Genomic DNA, 19,764 nt, shown 5'->3' with positions numbered 1-19,764 from the left:
CTGATCACAAAGTGATATATCACACAGAGGATGCCCTCTATACATTGTTAGTCTGGAATGAGTAGCATTCTTGAGCCCAATTTAAAACATATGATGCTAGCAATACATATTCTTCATGTGACTTCACACAGGTTCAGCATCTGCTACTACAGAGGGAAGGACCCCTTTTGACAGATCAAAAGTCCATGCAAGGTAACATGGGCAAAAAGTAACACAGGATGCAGCAGCAAGGCAAATGTGAGGAAATTGTCCTTTAAGCCTTCATGGGTCTAAAGAAAAACTAGTAGAACCCAAACTCTCTTTTATGGAAGCCAGATGCGTTGAAGTATGTCAGCCTGGCAGAAATCAGTGAGTCTTAATAGTGTGCATGAAAGCACAAAAATGGTTTCATTTTTTCCTCCTTGTGACTAACTAGAATAGAACATCCCAAGCAGAGTACAGCAATCACAGATTTAATCACTTGTGGCCAAACAGGACAGTCACCATCACTTTAAGAACATGATCACAGCTACTCTCACAAAATATAAGCTAATTCTAGAAAATGAAGGTAGCTCTCTGCCTACAATAGCTCTCCTGCAGAATTCCACGTCTAGGGTAGCTTGGGTGTTCTTCATCCCATGCATCACTAAGGGAAAGACACACAAGCTAGGACACACTACGATTAGGAATTCAAAGACCAAGCTAGTTTAAGAATCACTAAATGTTAATATATAGACAGTGGGAACATTATGTTGTATACAATCCCACCTCTCTTTAGTGAACTTTTTAACTAACTAGATAAAAACCAAATTCTAAAAAAACCCCATTATTCTGAATCTCAAACTCACTTTACCATAGCCAGACACTACACTTTAGCCACATATTATGAAGACTCTAAATTGCAAAAGATGGTGGAGAAAGTGAAATTACAAGAAATTGACAGTTTTGTAGCTTCCGCTACAGTAGTAGCAAGAATAATAAGCAGACCCTTTAAGACCGCTGCACTCATGAGCACTAACCTCAACCTGCTCAGTTTCAGGTACCAATTCAAGGTCCTGAAATTAACTTCTAAATCTCAAAATAGCCCATGTAGTTGGACAGCCTATATCATCTTGTCCAGGTGTTGAGATGAACTATTAGTAATCACTGAGTGATTGCGTGACTTTCCCAGCCACTATTCTGTTACAAAGTTCCCTTTAATGGAGGCGAGGATGACACCATCCTTTCAAATGGCAATTAAAACATTTCTCTCATGGAAGGCACATAATCTAATTAGACAGCACTTGGTTTATTCTACCTGTATGGCTATTTTGAATGAGACAGTATGTCTGGTAATTTTACTTTCCCCCCTCAAATCTGACTATAACTCAAAATAATCCAGTGCCACCCACCAGTCAAACCACACTAATGGTTCCAAATGGACAGTGGATAAGATTTACTCTGAAAAGTAAATACAGTTTTACAGTCTGGCTCCACTGAGGAAACTAAATGTTATCAGGTTTTATTCGAATTATTGTGCTCATTCAAGTGGATACACTGTACACAAAAGCTGAAACAAAAGTTGTACAAATATCTTCTTGTGAACCAACAAAATCTGCAAAAAACAGAAAAAATTCAAACCCAACTAAGCCGCTTTTTAATCAAGTACCTCAGTAGATTTTTGAATCAAAGGCACACGGTCTTTCAATTTTGCAAGATTCATTCACACAGTTCCACTTCTGGGACCATGAGAGCTAAGAATATTTCAACTCATTTTGCTGGCAGCCTAACATTAATATTTTAAATTTGCTGTTAGGTTTTTGAAACGAAGAGATTTGTGATACCAGAAAGACCAATAAATATAGTGTAAGCTTTTGGGCTGGAACCTAATTTATCAGATGTAGAAAGTGGTCCACTTAGTACAGCTGTATACCATGACTACAAAGGTTTTTAGTTTTTTTTTTTTTATGAAGGGCCAAACAATGCAGAGAGCTGTCAAGAAACAGAGCATAAATGAATACAGTATAAGAGTGGGTGTGACCTGTTGCCACCAACAGGACATCTGGATCGAGGTGGATCCGTGCTGCTGATTTTACTGGATTTGTCAGCAGTATTCAATAGTTGATCACGAACTTCTGACCCACCGCCTAACCGACGTGGGGATACACGGGGTTGCCTTGCAGTGGCTGGTCTCCTTTCTCCACAGTCGGGGACAAAGGGCGGCGCTTGGGGATAGATTGTCATCCCGCCAACCTATGATGTGTGGTGTCCCACAGGGGGCAATACTCTTCCCATTGTTGTTTAACATCTATATGCGCCCCCTTGCCCAGTTGGTGCGGAGCTTTGGGTGTCATCAATATGCAGATGACACCCAGATATACCTGATGATGGACGGCCAGCCTGGTTCAGCCCCGGATGTCCTGGAGTGTGCCTTTGATGACGTGACTGGTTGGTTGAAAGAGTCGACTGAAATTAAATCCTATGAAGATGGAGGTCCTGTATTTGAGCCGCAGGCGGTTAAGTGCCGGACTCCGACTCCCGACGGGGTGCCGCTTAAACCAGTGTCATCGGTTAGGAGTTTGGGGGTGATTCTGAATGCATCCTTGAAAATGGGAGGCTCAGGTCGCAGCAGTTGCCAGGTCCTCTTTTTTCCACCTGCGACAGCCCAGGCAGCTTGTCTCAGTCAGCGACTTAACTACAGTGATCCAGACAATGGTCATCTCTAGGCCGGACTACTGTAATTCGCTCTACGCAGGGCTTCCCTTAAGCCTGACCTGGAAACTGCAGCTGGTTCAAAATGCAGCAGTGCGTGTTATTGTAGAAGTGCCAACTGGAGCGCATATAGCACATATATTGCGCGGAAGTGATGGTCCGTGTCAATTAGCCGATGGCTTGCAGGATGTGAAAGGACCATATGAATGGCTACATGAATTTCTAGTACTTGTGCGATCAGTAATCATATTTCCCTTGAATAAGCACCGTGGGTGTGAAATGGATGTGGCCGACTGTCTGTAGGGCGGGGCAACTTTATGAGCATCCATTCATACATTCATTGAAGGAATTCGATGTATTGTCGAAGGCTTTCACGGCCAGAGAACGATGGTTGTTGTGGGTTTTCCGGGCTGTATTGCCGTGGTCTTGGCATTGTAGTTCCTGACGTTTCGCCAGCAGCTGTGGCTGGCATCTTCAGAGGTGTAGCACCAAAAGACAGAGATCTCTGCTACACCTCTGAAGATGCCAGCCACAGCTGCTGGCGAAACGTCAGGAACTACAATGCCAAGACCACTGCAATACGGCCCGGAAAACCCACAACAACCATTGAAGGAATTCTTTGTGGTTTTGAAGCTTTCACACCCCCTCTTACTTCTGCACTTCAAGGGAAGAGGCTTACCAAGTGCTTGTCGACTATGACTATTGAATTCTTTTTGTACTGATTATAAAACTATTTTGAGATTTGTTATTCTCATACCGGCTTTTGTACTTACGTTGAAAGTGTTTATTTTGACTGTATTGAAGGGTGCTTTATTATTATTGTTAACATATATAGAATGCTGTTTGCACCGTGAATTGTTGGATTGCTTGGAATTATCCTGCAGGGGAGTTGTTTTGAACTAACCTATAAAGCCCTGTGCGGACTGGGACCAGCGTTATCTATGAGACCGCCTCTCCCCATATGTGCCCCAGAGGACACTCTGATCCGGAGAGAAACATCTATTGGTGGTCCCTGGCCCCAAGAAGGCCCGCCTGACCTCAACCAGAGCCAGGGCATTCTCGGTACTGGCTCCAGCCTGGTGGAACTCTCTGTCTACTGAGACCAGGGCCCAGCAGGATGTGTTATCATTTCACTGGGCCTGTAAGACAGAGATGTACTGCTAGGCATATGGTTGAGGTCAGGCTTGGCCTCCACCAGCTGAAAAACGGAGAAAATCTGAACCCCTCCCTACTAAGGTTGTCCACCACCTTATCGTGTCGAGTTGTGTCTGCTGCTATTGATTGCCGCCATTTGAATATATATTTTTATATTTTACATGTGAGTATATTATATATATATATATATATTTATCAATCTATTATGGTTGACTGTGTAAATTAACTTTAATGTGTTTTAATATGCTGTAATCCACCCTGAGCCCTTCGTGGGTAGGGTAAAATAGAAATCTAAATAAATAAATAAAATAAATAAACAATTAATTGGTATAACAAAATGAATAAAATAAGCAAACTGAAAGTGAGTGCTTTAGACAACTTAGATTAAATTTCAGGGAAAAATACACTGAAAAAGTTGTCAAAGTACACAGAGCAAGTTCAGGTAAACATTTAAAATTTATTAAACTTTTTGGTCAAAATAATTGAACAATTATGTACAATCCCATTGTATTAGCTCTCATGTATTTTTTTAAGGAACAAAGTCACTCTATTGGTTTAAATGACCTATCCGTTCCACATTTCAAGATTTGCAAATAGTGTCACAACTGATATACAGTATACGATTTTTATTTAAACTTTATCTTTAGAAACCCCAAATTAGTATTTATTAGTTTATCGCGAACAAGAGTGGCACTCTATGGACGTTAATTGACAGGATAAGAACAGAGGCATTGCTCTTGCATATTCACAGCCAACTTTTAGCAATCATATTAAACCTTCATTTCATTAAAAATGGAGTGTGAACCATACACCTGTACTTTATCTAGGAAGCTCAAAGGGTCTGAATTTCAAAGGGGATTTTGTAGGCACATTTAGTAGCAAGTTTGGAGAAAGTGGTAGTACCTAGATAATAAATGCTATTAAAGTGGTGCCCACAAGTCTTTGCATGAAGTTTATACCCAAAGAAGTTTACAGTGAAATACTGGGAGCAGATCCTATGCCTTTTATGAGAAATCCCAAAATTCATACATACTTTTCCTTAGCCCCCTATTGCCCGTGGAAACCCAGATTCTGACAAATGTATTTTCACATCAATATTTAGTCTGATCTCGTTGTGTCAGACCCACATTAAGCATTAAAACATGTTTTAAGTTGTGCTCCTGTTTGGCATAATCAAGTTTAAAAAACTACAAGCTTCTAACTGCATTGGGAAATTTTATATGCTTATGCCCAGCTGAAGTAAAAAGTATACACTTTGAAACAAAGAACTTGCGTAAAAAAATAATGCACGTGCCTCTCATGTGAGGCATGTTTACTGTTAACCAGAGCAGTGATTTCGTTGAAGGTTTTGATGTACGAAACAATCTTGCTCCTTTAAGGCTGTATATGAACTTTAAACCAATTTCTTGTTTCTTCTTTTGTGCACACAGTACAGAAAACCAATACAAGTTAAGGTAATGAGGAAAATATACGTTTAGAGTTTGAAGCAGCAAGTATCACAAGAAACTGCTTATACTGTCAAAATTAATATTTTCGGGACAAACTATTTTCAAATCTTTCTATTAGAGATATTTTGCACAATCTCAATACATGCAATAAAAAAGACTGAATACATACTTTCAGATTTAAAAACACTTTTATAGTTTGTTATTTTTATTAAGTGGTTTACACCAGAAGGTGTGGTTATAGATACAGTTGGTGAGTAAATATACATGAAAAACCTGTCTACGCACCCAACTCTAGACTTACCTATATGCTCAAAGGTAGAAACACCTAAAGCTTAGATGAAGGCCAGAGAAAGAATGTTTACAGGCATAAAGCACAAATATATGTTTTTGAAAGGCCCAAATATTACAGCAGATAAAGAGCACGTGAGATAGAAATTACATTTTTATGACAATTTGTTTCTTGGGTGTTAGATTTTTTTGGTCTATCAACTGGAAAGGAAGGCTCAGACTTAAATAAATACATTTGTTTTGAATATTGGCCTTTATTGAGTATTGTCCATCAATTCTGCTTCTAGTGGGCTTACTTTGTTTACAAAAATTAAATTCCACGTTCTCCCTCACTGAAGGCAGAAATACACCATGAACTCAAATCCAGGCCAGCTTCTCTCCTTTACCTATAAAGGGAAATAAGTGCATCAATGTTCTTTACTGGGAGGACAACAAGGCCATCTTTCTGACAGATAAACAACTGAGCTTAACTATGCAAGACGACAACTTTGTCCTCGAATAAGCCGTCTTTAATTAATTTTGTCCTGGAATATATACAAGTTATTGGTGGCAGCTACAGCAATGATGTTCTCTGCAGGGTGCCATGCTGTATGAAGGATCTTCTTGTTGAAGTCCAGACTGTCAACACTTATTTCGTCTTTCTTTCTCTTGCCACCCGTACACACCTTCCGAGGCTTTAAGATGGCACGAGGTTTGCTACTCTCTCTTGATGCCTCCAATGTAATATCTCGCCGTGTGTTTCGATCAAACATCCTGAAGAAATTGTTGTAGGAACCAGTCATAATAGCACTGCATAAAACACAAACAGAGAATTTGTTACGTTCATTTTTGTCTACCAGGTGAATGTATCAGTGACTGAGCCCATGGGCACCTTTGTAGTTACGAGAGGGGGTGGCTGAGCTCTACCCCAAAACTGCTACCCCAGGAGGCGGGGCCAAACTCCAAATGGCTGTTATACGAGGCACAGCCAAAAAGAATTCCTCCTTCCGCACACCATGGGAAGAAGGAAAGCCTGAAGGGAAATGAAACTACGCACTGACTAAGAAAAGCCCAGGTGCTTGCACGTCTTCCTCTGTTCCTCCAGTGGAAAAATCCTTTCATTTAAATGAAGGCAGCTAATAATGAGCCCTGCCTCACAATGGCCCCACCTACTTTCGGAAAAACTTGGCAGGTGCCAAGGGAAACACTGACAGGCATCCAGGTGCCCATGGGCAGCACACTGGAGAACCTTGACTTATGAGGATTAGGCCCCTATTTATCCCTTCTATATAATACCCCAGATACATTACCACATCCTCTTCCCCTTTTTCTTTCCTTATCACTACCAGTAATAAAAATCCAGTCTTCATTTGCCAGTCAACTACCACTCCAGTTGAATTTGGTTCTCACTGTAAAAGATACTGCCTCTAGTATCACCAAGAAACATACCAGTTTGGTGTAGTGGTTAAGAGCCAGTTTGGTGTAGTAGTTAAGAGTGCGGGACTCTAATCTGGAGAACCGGGTTTGATTTCTCACTCCTACACTTGAAGCCAGCTGGGTGACCTTGGGTCAGTCACAGCTTCTAGCTCTCTCAGCCCCACCCACCTCACAGGGTGTTTTGTTGTGGGAATAATAACAACATACTTTGTAAACCACTCTGAGTGGGTGTTAAGTCATCCTGAAGGGCGGTATATAAATCGAATGTTATTATATTATTATTATACAGTCTGATTTTTATACTAGTGCTACTGTGCTACTTCCTGTCCTCACTCCCTCCTCTCACCAGAAAAGTAAATGCAATTTTATGAATGGGTGATGAGAAAGTAGAAAATAGTTTCTCCCAGAAGTGCCACAACATAATATTCCAAGAGTTGTTTTGGTGCCATAAGAGAATTAGCTGCTGACACAATGCTACATTAACCTTTGGAAAGAAGCAGTTTTGGAGGTGGAAGTTTAAAATACAAAATAAAATTATGAGCAGCAATAGATTCTAATGTTTACAAAATGCTAAAAATATTAGTGAGTAATAAGTACTTTGGATAAATCAGTTCCTCGATGTCTGGTTTGTTTCTTCCTACTTGCTACAAGTTAACTGTATACCAATGAATTATCTACAATAGCACTGCATACTTTTTACTGGCAACAGGTTTTTAGGATATCAAATAAGAGATATTTATCCTAGCTAACTGAGGTACTTTTCATCCATAGGAAACAGAGCAGAGATTTTATGCATATTCAATTTATGCACAGAACTTCCTTTGGTCAATGACTGGGTCTAATTTTTTTAAAACAAAGATGTAAGGATTGAGCTTCACAATTTGTACATGCAAAACACACATTCTATCTCAGCTATGGCTCCTCCAGCAGTGTGTGCTGCCAATATTTGCAACGAGACTGAAACAAGATTAAGCTACTTTTTTTTTTAAAGAGCTAACAGATTCTGAACATGATTATGGCTATTTTAAGTATATTAAAGTGGACTGTATAATATGTTTATGTTTCACTAAAATAATTTGTTGACACCTCCATATATTATGCCTTAAGTGGCCAACATATTTTGAACCACACTGAACGGATCCCTTTTCTTAAAATCAAGAACATAAGGCATTTCCACAATTCAAGCAAGTCTTTAAAGTGAGCATCAGTGCATATGTCAGACTTACCTATCAGAACCGTTCCAGCAGCATTCAAACTTGTCAAAGATGCAGTCATTCTCATACAATGAACAAAGTTTGCTTCGGAGATATTCATGAACCTTTCAAACACAAATGTTGAACAATATGAGAACATTCATCATTTTAGAAAAAGTGTATTTTATAATAAAGCACAAATACTGTACCTGGTATGTCTCTACAGGCCTATTTTCCATGTTGAGATCCCATACTTTAACCGAAAGGTAGTCTCTTGTCATCATGTATCGACCACTATGACTGAATTTTACATCTGATATTGAGGAAATTATTTCTGAAAAGAATGATCTGCTGCTGGGATCTTCTGGCTCCTCAAAGACTGAACATATAGAAGATAGAAAGGAAAAACTGTTAGCAGCAAATGAAAACCATTCTGAAATGTTCAGACAACTGCTTTCCTAGACCAATGATTTCCAAAGTAAGCGTCATAAAACTGTACTTTGAAAAATTAAAAGCAGCGTATTGGATGCACTCATTGCTCTATGCCCCTTGGTATGGCAAGATCCTATACAGCAATATTACCCACTTTCACTATGAATAGTGACATTACTCTGAGGGAAGAAATAATGCACACACCAATTCTGTAACTCAGCTAATAGATGTGTTGATAGCCTCTGAAACATCACCAGTGCCCAGCAGACAGGTGGTATTTGGAATGACTGGGCAAAGGAGGGGGGAATGCCAGGAAGCAACACCAACCAGATCATCTACAACACCCAACAAAATACCCATGCACCCTTTTTCCTGAAAACAGAATGAAGTATGATTTATTTTGTGCTGGAATCCAGAGAACCAGCTGTGCATGAATAGAAAAGTGTGTGTGTGTGTGTGTGTGTGTGCGAACTTCTCCTTCCAGTCGTATACCTTTGTGACATGTTATAATCTGGAGGGTTTCTCAGCATTCATGACTGGTTTTCTGAAGAGGCTGAGGGGCTAGAATAGGAAGACGGTACAAAAAAACCACACACCAGCATGTTATGTATGTGGCCCTCTGGACCTCAGCCTTCATGTAAGAGGTTCTTTATCTAGAGTAAATTACTTACATGGAATCTCTGGTTTTCTCCAGGCTACTCCAAGTATGTGTGGTAAGAACTGAAAGGTTCTAAACAAAAGACTGCCACCAAAGCCCCATCTTTTATAAATGAACTAATTTACACAAGATGAACCACTACATGTTGCTTGCCTGCAATGCAATCTCCATTTGGGTGTAGCAAATAAAATGGAACCAATACAATCAGAATATTACACGCACTTAAGCATCTTGTTTCTCTCTGGCCTTACATTTATTCTGAATGTTTATTGCAAACCAAATTAAAGATTTTTTAATGTGCATCTGCTAGATGTACCTCCTTTTTTTTAAAAAAAAATACACCAAGGTTCTATTAAGAATTCTCAGTACTGAAAGATACCACAGAGTAATATTTTATTTATGGCTGTCTGCACTATCCCACCTGCAGAGAGCATGATTAAAACTGTAGGTTTTTATTTGCATTTTAATTATGAATGAAGTCATTACAGGCATCTATAAACAGAATTATCTAATTAGTAGCTTAAAATTCTTCAAGATATTATCCCATATCTAAAGGTAGGAAAGTAGAATAGTGTTTTTATGGCACACTAGTAATTAGGCCTTACTGTGCCAAACACCCGTGTACATTTTAAGCAGCTGTCTCCAAACTTTCTATTCTAACTTTCTTAGAAATATTAAATTCAGACTCAAACATATGGCATGAGTGGCATAGCTCAAGGGAAAGAAAAGCACACCAATACCGGAATGAAGAAGTTAAAAAAAGAAACTGTCACTATCATCTGCCTTATTTAAACTATCAACACTACTTGGCACAGTTCCAGAACATCTCAAGACAAACCAACAGAATTACAGCAACAAAATTTTCTAATTCTGGGAAGAAAACAACTGTCACAGGACAAGAACCATCACTCGATGATAAAAAGCTCCTCACCTACAAGGAGGCTTTTTATGGTTCAGTAATTAAAATAGTGACCTTTCATTTTTGAAAACCGGTACAGCTAGTTCTACTATAATATAGTTGTCATGCTCCTGAAGATTGCCACTATTGCAGTGTAATTGTCCCATAAGAAATACTGGGACAGCAGCAGAAGGCATCTTTGCCAAACCGTAGGTAATTCCAGAATCCCCGCGTGATGCACCACACAAGGTGCACATAAAATACAGATCTTGCCTTCCATGACATAGGTGGGTTTTCCATGAATCACATCCTAACAACTGCTAAAACAATTATTCCCTAATTTTTCCGTTGTGCTCTAATTCAAGCTTTAAAACCTTGCATTCAAGCAGTACCAAAGCCAGCACAGACAGTTTTATAAGGGCAGACATGAGAAAAGCACATACTACACTTCTGCTTGAAAATGGTTTAGAAGGCAATTTTGGTTGTTGTGGGTTTTCCGGGCTGTATTGCCGTGGTCTTGGCATTGTAGTTCCTGACGTTTCGCCAGCAGCTGTGGCTGGCATCTTCAGAGGTGTAGCACCAAAAGACAGAGATCTCTCAGTGTGCTGTGCTGTGACACTGAGAGATCTCTGTCTTTTGGTGCTACACCTCTGAAGATGCCAGCCACAGCTGCTGGCGAAACGTCAGGAACTACAATGCCAAGACCACGGCAATACAGCCCGGAAAACCCACAACAACCATTGTTCTCCGGCCATGAAAGCCTTCGACAATACAAGGCAATTTTGCTTTGCTATTCTAGAAAGCGCACACATCTTTATAGTTTAAAACATTTAAAAACCCACCTTTCTCTCAGAAATCTAGGGCTCAAGGCAATTAACATGGAATTTAACATAATAAAAATGTGACAAAGCTAGCACAGCAATACACAAGATGCAGATGTCATTAAAATCCTAGCTGCAATACTCTGATTCCCTTATTAAACACCAATGTCAAACTCAATACACTTCATTCTATCAGGTTTTGCAAGCAAAACAATCCAAAATATGTATGCCCTTTTGCACATCAGCGTGCACAGTCTCTTACAGAAAAGCTGCTACAGAATCTAGTTTACTATAGCATGCATTCTTGAACCAAGGGTTTGTGGAACAACACTGGTGATTATTTTCCTTCTCTTCACAGTTTTTGGATCCAATTCAATATTTATTGGTTTACAAGTAGGCCTGCAACATTTAATAAATCAGTTTGACTAATGTATTAAAAACCTTTCACTTAAAATATGCCCCCGATTAAATGGAAAGATGAACATATAAAATATAAGTACTTAAAACAGATGGCAAACACAAACCATTTTTAAAAGAACATTCCTTCATCTGAAAGTGGAATATCACTCCTAGAATACTGACAGAGCCAAATGTAGGATTATAAAAAAAGGTTGTTTTTGCAAATAAAATAATTCTAAAGAAAATATAAGCAAATTTAGTCAACATATTTCTTTAACCAGGTGATACCATACAGAAAGAATACCTATGTATTTCTAACAATGGTATATAAAACCCAGAAGCCACTTACATTTAGAATGTCTATCACAGAGGGCTGAAGAACGCATGTCACAGAGCCGTATAGTTCCTTTGCTACTGCTGTAGACAAACACATTACAATGATGGGGGTGGAACTCTGCTGCTGTTATTACCTCCGTCAGTTCCTCCATGTTAGCAGGCTTTATATCTACAATGTCTGAGATTTGCTTGTAAAGGCCAATATTGATCTAATTGCGGGGAAAAAATGTATCTATACATTAATGGATGAGAGTCCTTCTAAAGTAGTGGAACACCACAGCTTGCAGAGAGCCAGATCTGCAATTACCATCAACCAAATGAGCCACATGGCTACTATATGTCCTGTGTATCACCCCAAACATACGCAAGCACACACCCCCTACCTATTAACATTAAATATACAGCTATAACCTTTTTAAATTTCCAGATTATTCTGTGCGTAGAGGGTGTCTCTCCCACCACTGCCTAACGTCAGCCAGCCCTTGTGTATCTAGAGCAAGGCAAGTTTCCCTCTCTGCTTTCTTGCTCTCTCCTCAGAATGAAACTCCTAGAGGAGAGCAAGCTGGCTGTGGAAAAAGGGAAATAACCCCCACCCCACTGTGGCCAGCTTGCTCTTTTCCTGGGTGGCTGCTGTGGTGGTAGCTGTACTTCTCCACAACCAGCTTGCTCTGTTCCATCAGCTGCCCAAATGCTGGGAAGAAAGGCTCTGGAGAAGGGCAGGACGTTGTTGGACAGGATAGGCCCCATACCTTCATCCTTACCATCTCAGTGGAACTTATAGCTTACCCATCCTCCAGTCTCAAATGGCAGCAGTTATTTCATGGTGGGTACAACCTGCCAATCACAATGTCCATATTCATTTTCCTGGACCATGGGATGCTTGCAACATTGAAGAACAGTGCTCAGAAGAGCCAAAGGAAGCATAGCTCTTCAGCCACTAAGTATCACTGTTCTAAACTGTGTGTCAAAGTTATATAATACAATTATTTCTAGCATTGTTCTGGAAGAAGCGGAATGTTCTGTTTTTGCTATTATCTTCTAAAACAGCACTTCAAAATGATTCCACCATAAAAGCTTACAATTCATCAAACTGTTCAGAAATCCAGATCTAATGCACAAAGGAAAGAATAAGGCCTGCTCTACACATGCAACAGAATTAGGTGGCAGAATGGGCTCTCTCTTTCAGACTGCAGGTGAGGAAGCCACTTTTTAATATCCCCCCAGGTTAAAAACTCCCTGTAAATTAAAAAAATAGTATACTAGAGGGAAAGGCTCTAGCTTAGCTCTTTATAGTGCTAACTGTTCAGTCACAGGCAATTATTAAAGCAGGGGGACTGAGAAAGTGTAATCCTGCATAGAGATGGGCATGAACAGCAATATGAACAAAAAAAAGCCATGAACAGCCCAATCTGCTGTTCGAGAACAAGCTGTTTGTGAGGCCCCATTCTAAACCAACAGGTGGTCGTTGCAAGCCTCATTCGTTGCTGTTCTTCAAGCCAGACAGTCTGGCACCTGCAATCAATTCTCTTGGCAACGTAGGCAGGGATTGTCTGAACTCTGTCTGAACTCCTGCTGTTGCCCTGGAAACCCCAATCTAAGCCCAATTTATCTTGATAGGCAGGTCTTCCTTCTAAGTGTGGAGCTCCAAATTTGTTACAGGAGAACAAAGACAAATGGGGGAGGTGGGAGCTCCCAGCTCTGGCTAGTCTTTGCAGACCGTGGAGAGGGAGAGACAGCTGCTGTTGGCATTTTGAGAGACAGGGAGAATGCACTGGAGTTTGAATTTTCTTTGTGCGTGGTGGGAATATGGATCTACCCCTTCAAGTTCCAGGGCTGCTGCCAGGCTCTGGGGCCAAGCTATTATTTACTATTGGTACCTTTCCTGCCGCCTGCTCAGGTAGGGCATGGTACAATAGGGATCTACCCACCCTCAGGTTCAGGACTGCTGCCAGGATCTGGGGCCAAACTATTATTTATTATTGGTACTTTTCCTGCTGCCTGCTTAGGTCAGGTTTCTGGGAGTGGTGCAGTAGGGATCTTGACCAAACTTGGACGATGGCTGGAGGAGAGCCTGCTGGTCCCTACGAACAGCCAACCACGAACATGTTTGTGAACAGGGTCACGTTCGTGGTTGTTCTCGAGTTCCTGTTTGTGGATGGCAACGAACATCATGTTCGTTTTTTCCCCCTGTTTGTGCCCATCTCTAATCCTGCACCTATAGTATGAAGTATTCTAATATCTCAGCCTCCTGTCATGACTACTTCATTGTGCTGCATATGTAGACCAGGCCTAAACCAATATACTAGTGTTTTTTTTTACTATTTATTACAAGTAGAAAAATACAACACACCAAAACAAACAAAATCACAACCCAAAGTTAAAAAAGAACATCCAAAATACAACCAATGACACAACCTGACATACCACATCAGTACCAATAAGTAGTAATTCTAAAAATGTATCGTATCTCAATAAATTGGATCTTTCAGGAGGAGGTCAGCTTCTATCATATAGCTTATTAAAGGGTGCCAAGTTTCTGCAAAAGTAGATTTATAATTGCTACACATCACACACTGCATTTTGTCTGACAGTTTCCCTAAAATAAAATAATCCCATAATTAAGTTTGCCAAAGTTTGACTGAGGGAGGCTGTTTACTTTCTCAACGAAAACCAAGAGTAGATTTTGCTACTGATAGTAAAATAGTAACTAACTTTAATACATGTTGTTTAGGAGTACCTACTAACCTGAAATTTAATAAAACCACCTCAATGTCTCCATAAAGTTTTGACCAACTTATAAGGGAAAATACTGCGTAAAGTATCTAAAGTAGCTGCATTCAAAAAAATAGGCTAAACCTCAGATTTTAAGGAGCTTACACATAATCCTGAGACCTGACGGAATTCAGAGAATAGAAGTTGGGCTCTTGGTAGAGTTCAGAGGGTCCTTTAAGTATACAACTAAGTCATCAGCATATAAACTTATCTTTTGCTCTGTTTCCTATTTTCATTCCATATATTAACTTATCTCAATGAAAAATTTCAGCTAGCGATTCCATAGAAACTGCGAATAATAAAGGCGAAAGAGGGTCGCTCCTGGTAATAGTAAATTTGTAAGAAGTGGTATTGTTAACTCGAACTTGTGCCTGAACTACTATAGATGGCTCTAATTGTGTTAAGAAAAAGCCGGCCAAAACCCACTGCTTGCAATAGCATAGACAAATATGAGGTTTCTAAACACTTTTTCAATATCAGCCAAAAGGATGATTGATTGAATTATATTTTATTTTCCATAATGAATAACATTTAAAGTACAACAGTATGTTGTCTGCAAGACTCCTACCTGGAATAAACCCTGTTTGATCTATGTCTACATAGGAAGAGATGGTTTGTTAACACTTTAGTAAATATTTTTGCATCTGTATTCAATAGAGCAACTGGCCGATAACAGGCTGGATTCAACTGATCCTTTTGTTCTTTAGGGATTACTACTATTGCGGAATGAGACCAAGTATGTGGCAATTCTCCAATCACAAGAACATAATTTGAAAGAATGGTGAAAGGTTCCACTAGGTCTTTAGAGAATACTTTATAATATTCATTTGGAAATCTATCATTTCCTGGAGAGGAATTCCCTTTTAACTGCTTAATCACTTCTTGCACTTCCTGAGGGGAGATTTTATTGTGCAGGTAGTTCCTATGCTGAGCTGATAAAGAGTTTTATAAGGTTTATATGATTCTAAATAATTGGAGATCAATTTTAGGTCTGGATTCTTGGAGGAATATCAATCTTCATAAAATTTTGCAAATACTGTAGCAAAATCTTTGGATAATACTTTTATCTTACCCTGGGCATCTCTAATACCACGAACTCTTCTGCTTCCCTTGCGTTGTTTTACCCTCCCAGTTTGCCTTATGTTGTTTTATCCAGAATTTTTTGCTTTAAATATAACATCCTTTCGAATATTTTTGTTCTCCAGCATTTTCCTAGTAGTAAGTAATTTTTTATAAATTTTCTTACTGCATGTTGCCTTATGCAGGGCTTCTAAACCTTTTATTTTTTATTGAATAATTCTTTCTTTTGACTTTTTTTCCTTTTTAAGGTGGGAGGTTTCGGCTATGAGTTTTCCTCTCATAACCACTTTGAAGGTGTCCCAATCCCAAACTGTTAGAAGAGGAACATCACTATTTCTGTCATCTTCAAAGCAGTGTTTAATGTCTAAACTTATTTAATTTCATACTGTTTCCTTAAACAATGCCGATTTGTTCAGGAACCATTGTGGCTCTCAAAAGACTGTACTTCACAGGCTACAAAAGCATAATCTGTCCACATTTTAATTCCAATCTTTGGTGAAGAGATACGATCTAACAAAGCCTGAGAAGCCAAAATAAAAGGAATTAAATTTTGCAGAGTAGTAAGTAAAATCATGCTGCCTTGGGTGAAGTGACACCAAACATCACAAAGGGAAAATTTTACTAATAATTCTGATAACTGAGTTTGAGTAGATGACTGGTTCTTACTTTGAGGTTTGTAATTGGACTTCTCTAAAGCTTTATCCAAGATATAATTTAAATCTCCCCCAACCAAAACTTCTCCTTCCTGAAAGTCAGTTTTTTTTAGGGCTGAATGTAAAAACTGAATTTGACCAGAGTTTGGAGCATACAATGACACCATGGTGATCATATGCCCATCTATTCTGCCTTTAACAAAGAAATCGAGCTGCAGGATCTGCGATGGAAGCTTCTAAACCGAAGCCAAGAGAGGATGTAAGCAGTATAGCTACACCCCTGGCTTTTGAAGGTCCAAGGGCCTGATATTGGTAGGAGAAGTAAGTAATACTAGATCTGATAAAGTTCTAAGGTGGGATTCCTGAATAAATAAAATATTAGGGCTCTGTTTCAGGTTAAATCTAGTCATCCTTTTTTGTTTAATCTTACTATTCAACCCTCTCATATTTAAAGTAAGTACCTTATATTGAGACGCCATATTCCAAACTCTAATAACAAATTTCCCTAACTATTTAATTTAAAAGCTTATCTTGTTGTATTACTTTATTTTAATGTAAATTACAAAATGCTATTGCTATTATTATTTTGTTGTTTTATTAATAATGGTAATGCTGTTTGACTCTAATTTATTTGAACAATATACTAGTTGATGTCCCCAAACTTCCCCAAATTCTAAGTATTATGGATATGAAACTACCCTTTTAAGCAAGTAGCTGGCAGGGGCTAACCTGTTCAGCATAGAGACAGGGAGGGGTCCACATTCACATTTGCAGGTAATCATCCAAATGGTCAGTAACACAATGGGTTGTCAGCCAAGAGTCTCCATGTATGGCTTTTGTATATAGCAGGATTTTAACCAAAAAAGTTACAAAACAAATGAGAGAACAGCAACTTACTTCAAAAGGCATTAGTTTCTTAACGATGAAACACACCAGATTCCATCACTATTATTTACTTCATTTACATCCTGCTTTTCTCCCCAGTGGGGATCCAAATAAGCTTACATCATTCTCTCCTCTTCATTTTATCCTCACAACAACCCAGTGAGGTAGGTTAGACTAAGAGTGTGTGACCGGCCCAGTGAACTTCCACAGCAGAGTAAGGATTCAAACCTGGGTCTCTCAGGTTGTAGTCTGACAATCTAACCACTACACCACACTGGCTCTCTTTTGACATATGAACACAGGAGAGCTATGAACTCTAGTTTCCTTTGCTCCAGAAAATACTGCCAGCTTTGTTTATACTACAAGTTTTACATTTTTCAAAATCAGAACATTAGAAGTCTAACCACTAGCAGATAGTCTGTACAGAATAATATAGGTTGCTTTACAACATTAAGACCAATTGGAATGACCGTTATGATAGATGCAATTTACAGTAAACACATCAAGTTTAGTGTTTTAATTAAACAAAAAGGATACTAAAACTTCTATCTGTGATTTCTAAATGCCACAGATTGATTCTTAGGTCATCTGCAGAAAGGTATGTTTCATGATCACTATTAACTGAAATAGAGTTTATGTGATACGTGTGTGCATTTGCAAATATCCTTCGGGGACTTGCTTCTACCATTAGGTCCATGGGTTTCAAGATTGGCACCTAAAAATGGAGAAAACAACATGTTTGCAACATTAAATACAATAATAATGTAATTAAAAGACACAGTAGTTGCTGAATTTAAATTATACTCCTAGAGTATAATTTAAATTATACTCCTAGAGTATAATTTAAATTCTGTATAAAATTGTACTACTGTCATTCCAGGTTTGTAGGATTCCAAAATTATGAAAGCATCAATGTATTGTAGAAGTTCATCCTTCATTTTAGCCTTAATTTGTTAACCATAAAAATATATGAAACACTTCAGCAGTGGATTAAGAAGATTTTAACCACAACTGAGCCAAGGCTTTCTCAAGCATGATTTATGATTAATCGTTTACAAGTTCTACCACACCCTTCTCATCAAAAGTCAACTTGCTTTTACTCTCAACTTCTGAAAGACTGAACATATTTCAGCTGCCACAGGGATGCTACTCAAAACTGCCTCCCTTATAAGCCATACTTGAACTGGTCATAATGTGTTTTCAGCACCACATATAGTGGAAAGAATACAGAGACAGTACCAATTCATACTCAGTCAACAGCGCAGCTCAAGAAAAAAATGTTGGCAACCGATATTAAAAGCATCTGATACTTGCTTTGGTATTACCTCTAAGATCACAGATTTATTTAAAAAATGAGAAATCATAGAACACCATACAATGGGCAAATGCAGTGCCACTACACCTAGGGAAAATGCACCCAGAGACACATATGTGCACCAAGCCTTTCATTCTTCTCTGAGACTTGCTCCTTTCTCTTCTGTCCTGGAACGCCAATTTGAACGTCAGAGTTTGAACATGGCTAAAAGCTGCTTTGGATAGCACTTACTTCCTCGTGTCTCAAACACCTAATGTATCATGAAAACACTGTTTAAACAAAAAATATAACTCCAATATTCCCAAATTAAAGAGAAATTGTCCATTCTATTTTTTTATCTAGCAAACAAAAAAATAACCTATTCATTCTACAGTTTAAAAAATGACAATTATTTTGAAAGTTTGAATTACGTTACTTTTCAGTAGATGATTAGAAACTTTCTAACATTTAAGTATCCACTACATTTCCCCATCCACATGATGCAAGAGCAGAACCACCAGCAGAATGTTACTTAGATTTCATTGGTTCTAAATCAGGATAGCAAGATACCCTTAATGCTGTGATTCTAAATGGATCCCGAAGTCTTCCATCTTCATCTTTCAAGTTATAACCTTCAGCTCTCTTATCCCTTTCACTGATTTTCCATAATTTAATAGTTTTATCTAAAAGAAGAAAGGCATTTTGAGATTGTTCAAGTCAAACAGTACTAAAAAAATTAATATAGCAGTCACTTGTTATTTATAATACTCAGCATACATTATTAATTATTTGCAAATGAATCATTTTGAGTGTTTCAACTGGACTGAGTACTCTGTGCTGTGAGGAACACACGCTGATTTGCCTTCTGCAAAAGGCTCCACATGAACTGAAGCAAGTTTCAGCCCCTCCCTCACAGTCTTTTAACATGCACAGAGCATGGGGACAAAGGGAGGAGGGGTCTTGTTCTACCTCCTGTGGATCTTTCATTTTCCTGTGGAAAGGGAGCAAATCCCTCTTGCTTTCTCTCCGGTATCTGTGGGAAGGACTATGTCTTATTTAATCTCCAGCAGTTCTCTCCTCTCACTGCTTCTGCCTTCTATGAAGTCAGGGAGATGGAAGGAAAATGGATCTTCTCCCCTGTATTCTGTATAGTTCAAAGTTTCAGGAAAAAGCATTCACTGCTGGTGAGCTGGCCAAAAGATTTGGGGCACCCTGAACATAGTTCATTCTGGTTTTGCTAGTGATGGGAATGAGCAAGAAAGTAGCTATGCAATACAATGAAGCTCTGCTCAGACTTCTGCGACTTCAACAGGCACTGTTTGTACTCTTGGACTGCAAGTTTTTTTTTTCTTTTTTAAAAAAATAA

At 38.9% G+C, this 19,764-nt stretch overlaps 1 protein-coding gene across 2 annotated transcripts in view; it reads right to left on the bottom strand.

Moving 5' to 3' along the window:
- Positions 1-5,442: 5,442 nt before the first annotated feature.
- PPP2R2D (protein phosphatase 2 regulatory subunit Bdelta) overlaps positions 5,443-19,764 on the bottom strand; it is a 41,258-nt gene continuing 26,936 nt past the window's right edge. For both annotated transcript variants that reach the window (XM_054982929.1, XM_054982930.1), the window contains exons 5-10: positions 18,969-19,081; positions 17,642-17,819; positions 11,728-11,892; positions 8,380-8,549; positions 8,204-8,295; positions 5,443-6,350 (exon numbers count right to left, since the gene is read on the bottom strand). In XM_054982929.1, the coding sequence (XP_054838904.1) occupies positions 6,071-6,350; positions 8,204-8,295; positions 8,380-8,549; positions 11,728-11,892; positions 17,642-17,819; positions 18,969-19,081 (998 nt within the window). In that variant the 3' untranslated portion in view covers positions 5,443-6,070. The remainder of the gene's footprint in view (positions 6,351-8,203; positions 8,296-8,379; positions 8,550-11,727; positions 11,893-17,641; positions 17,820-18,968; positions 19,082-19,764) is intronic.

This window comes from Eublepharis macularius, chromosome 6 (assembly GCF_028583425.1).
Source record: "Eublepharis macularius isolate TG4126 chromosome 6, MPM_Emac_v1.0, whole genome shotgun sequence".
In the NCBI taxonomy this organism is placed as follows: domain Eukaryota; kingdom Metazoa; phylum Chordata; class Lepidosauria; order Squamata; family Eublepharidae; genus Eublepharis; species Eublepharis macularius.
Note: the sequence above shows the minus strand (reverse complement) of the source record. Positions and strands in the feature narration are given on the sequence as shown.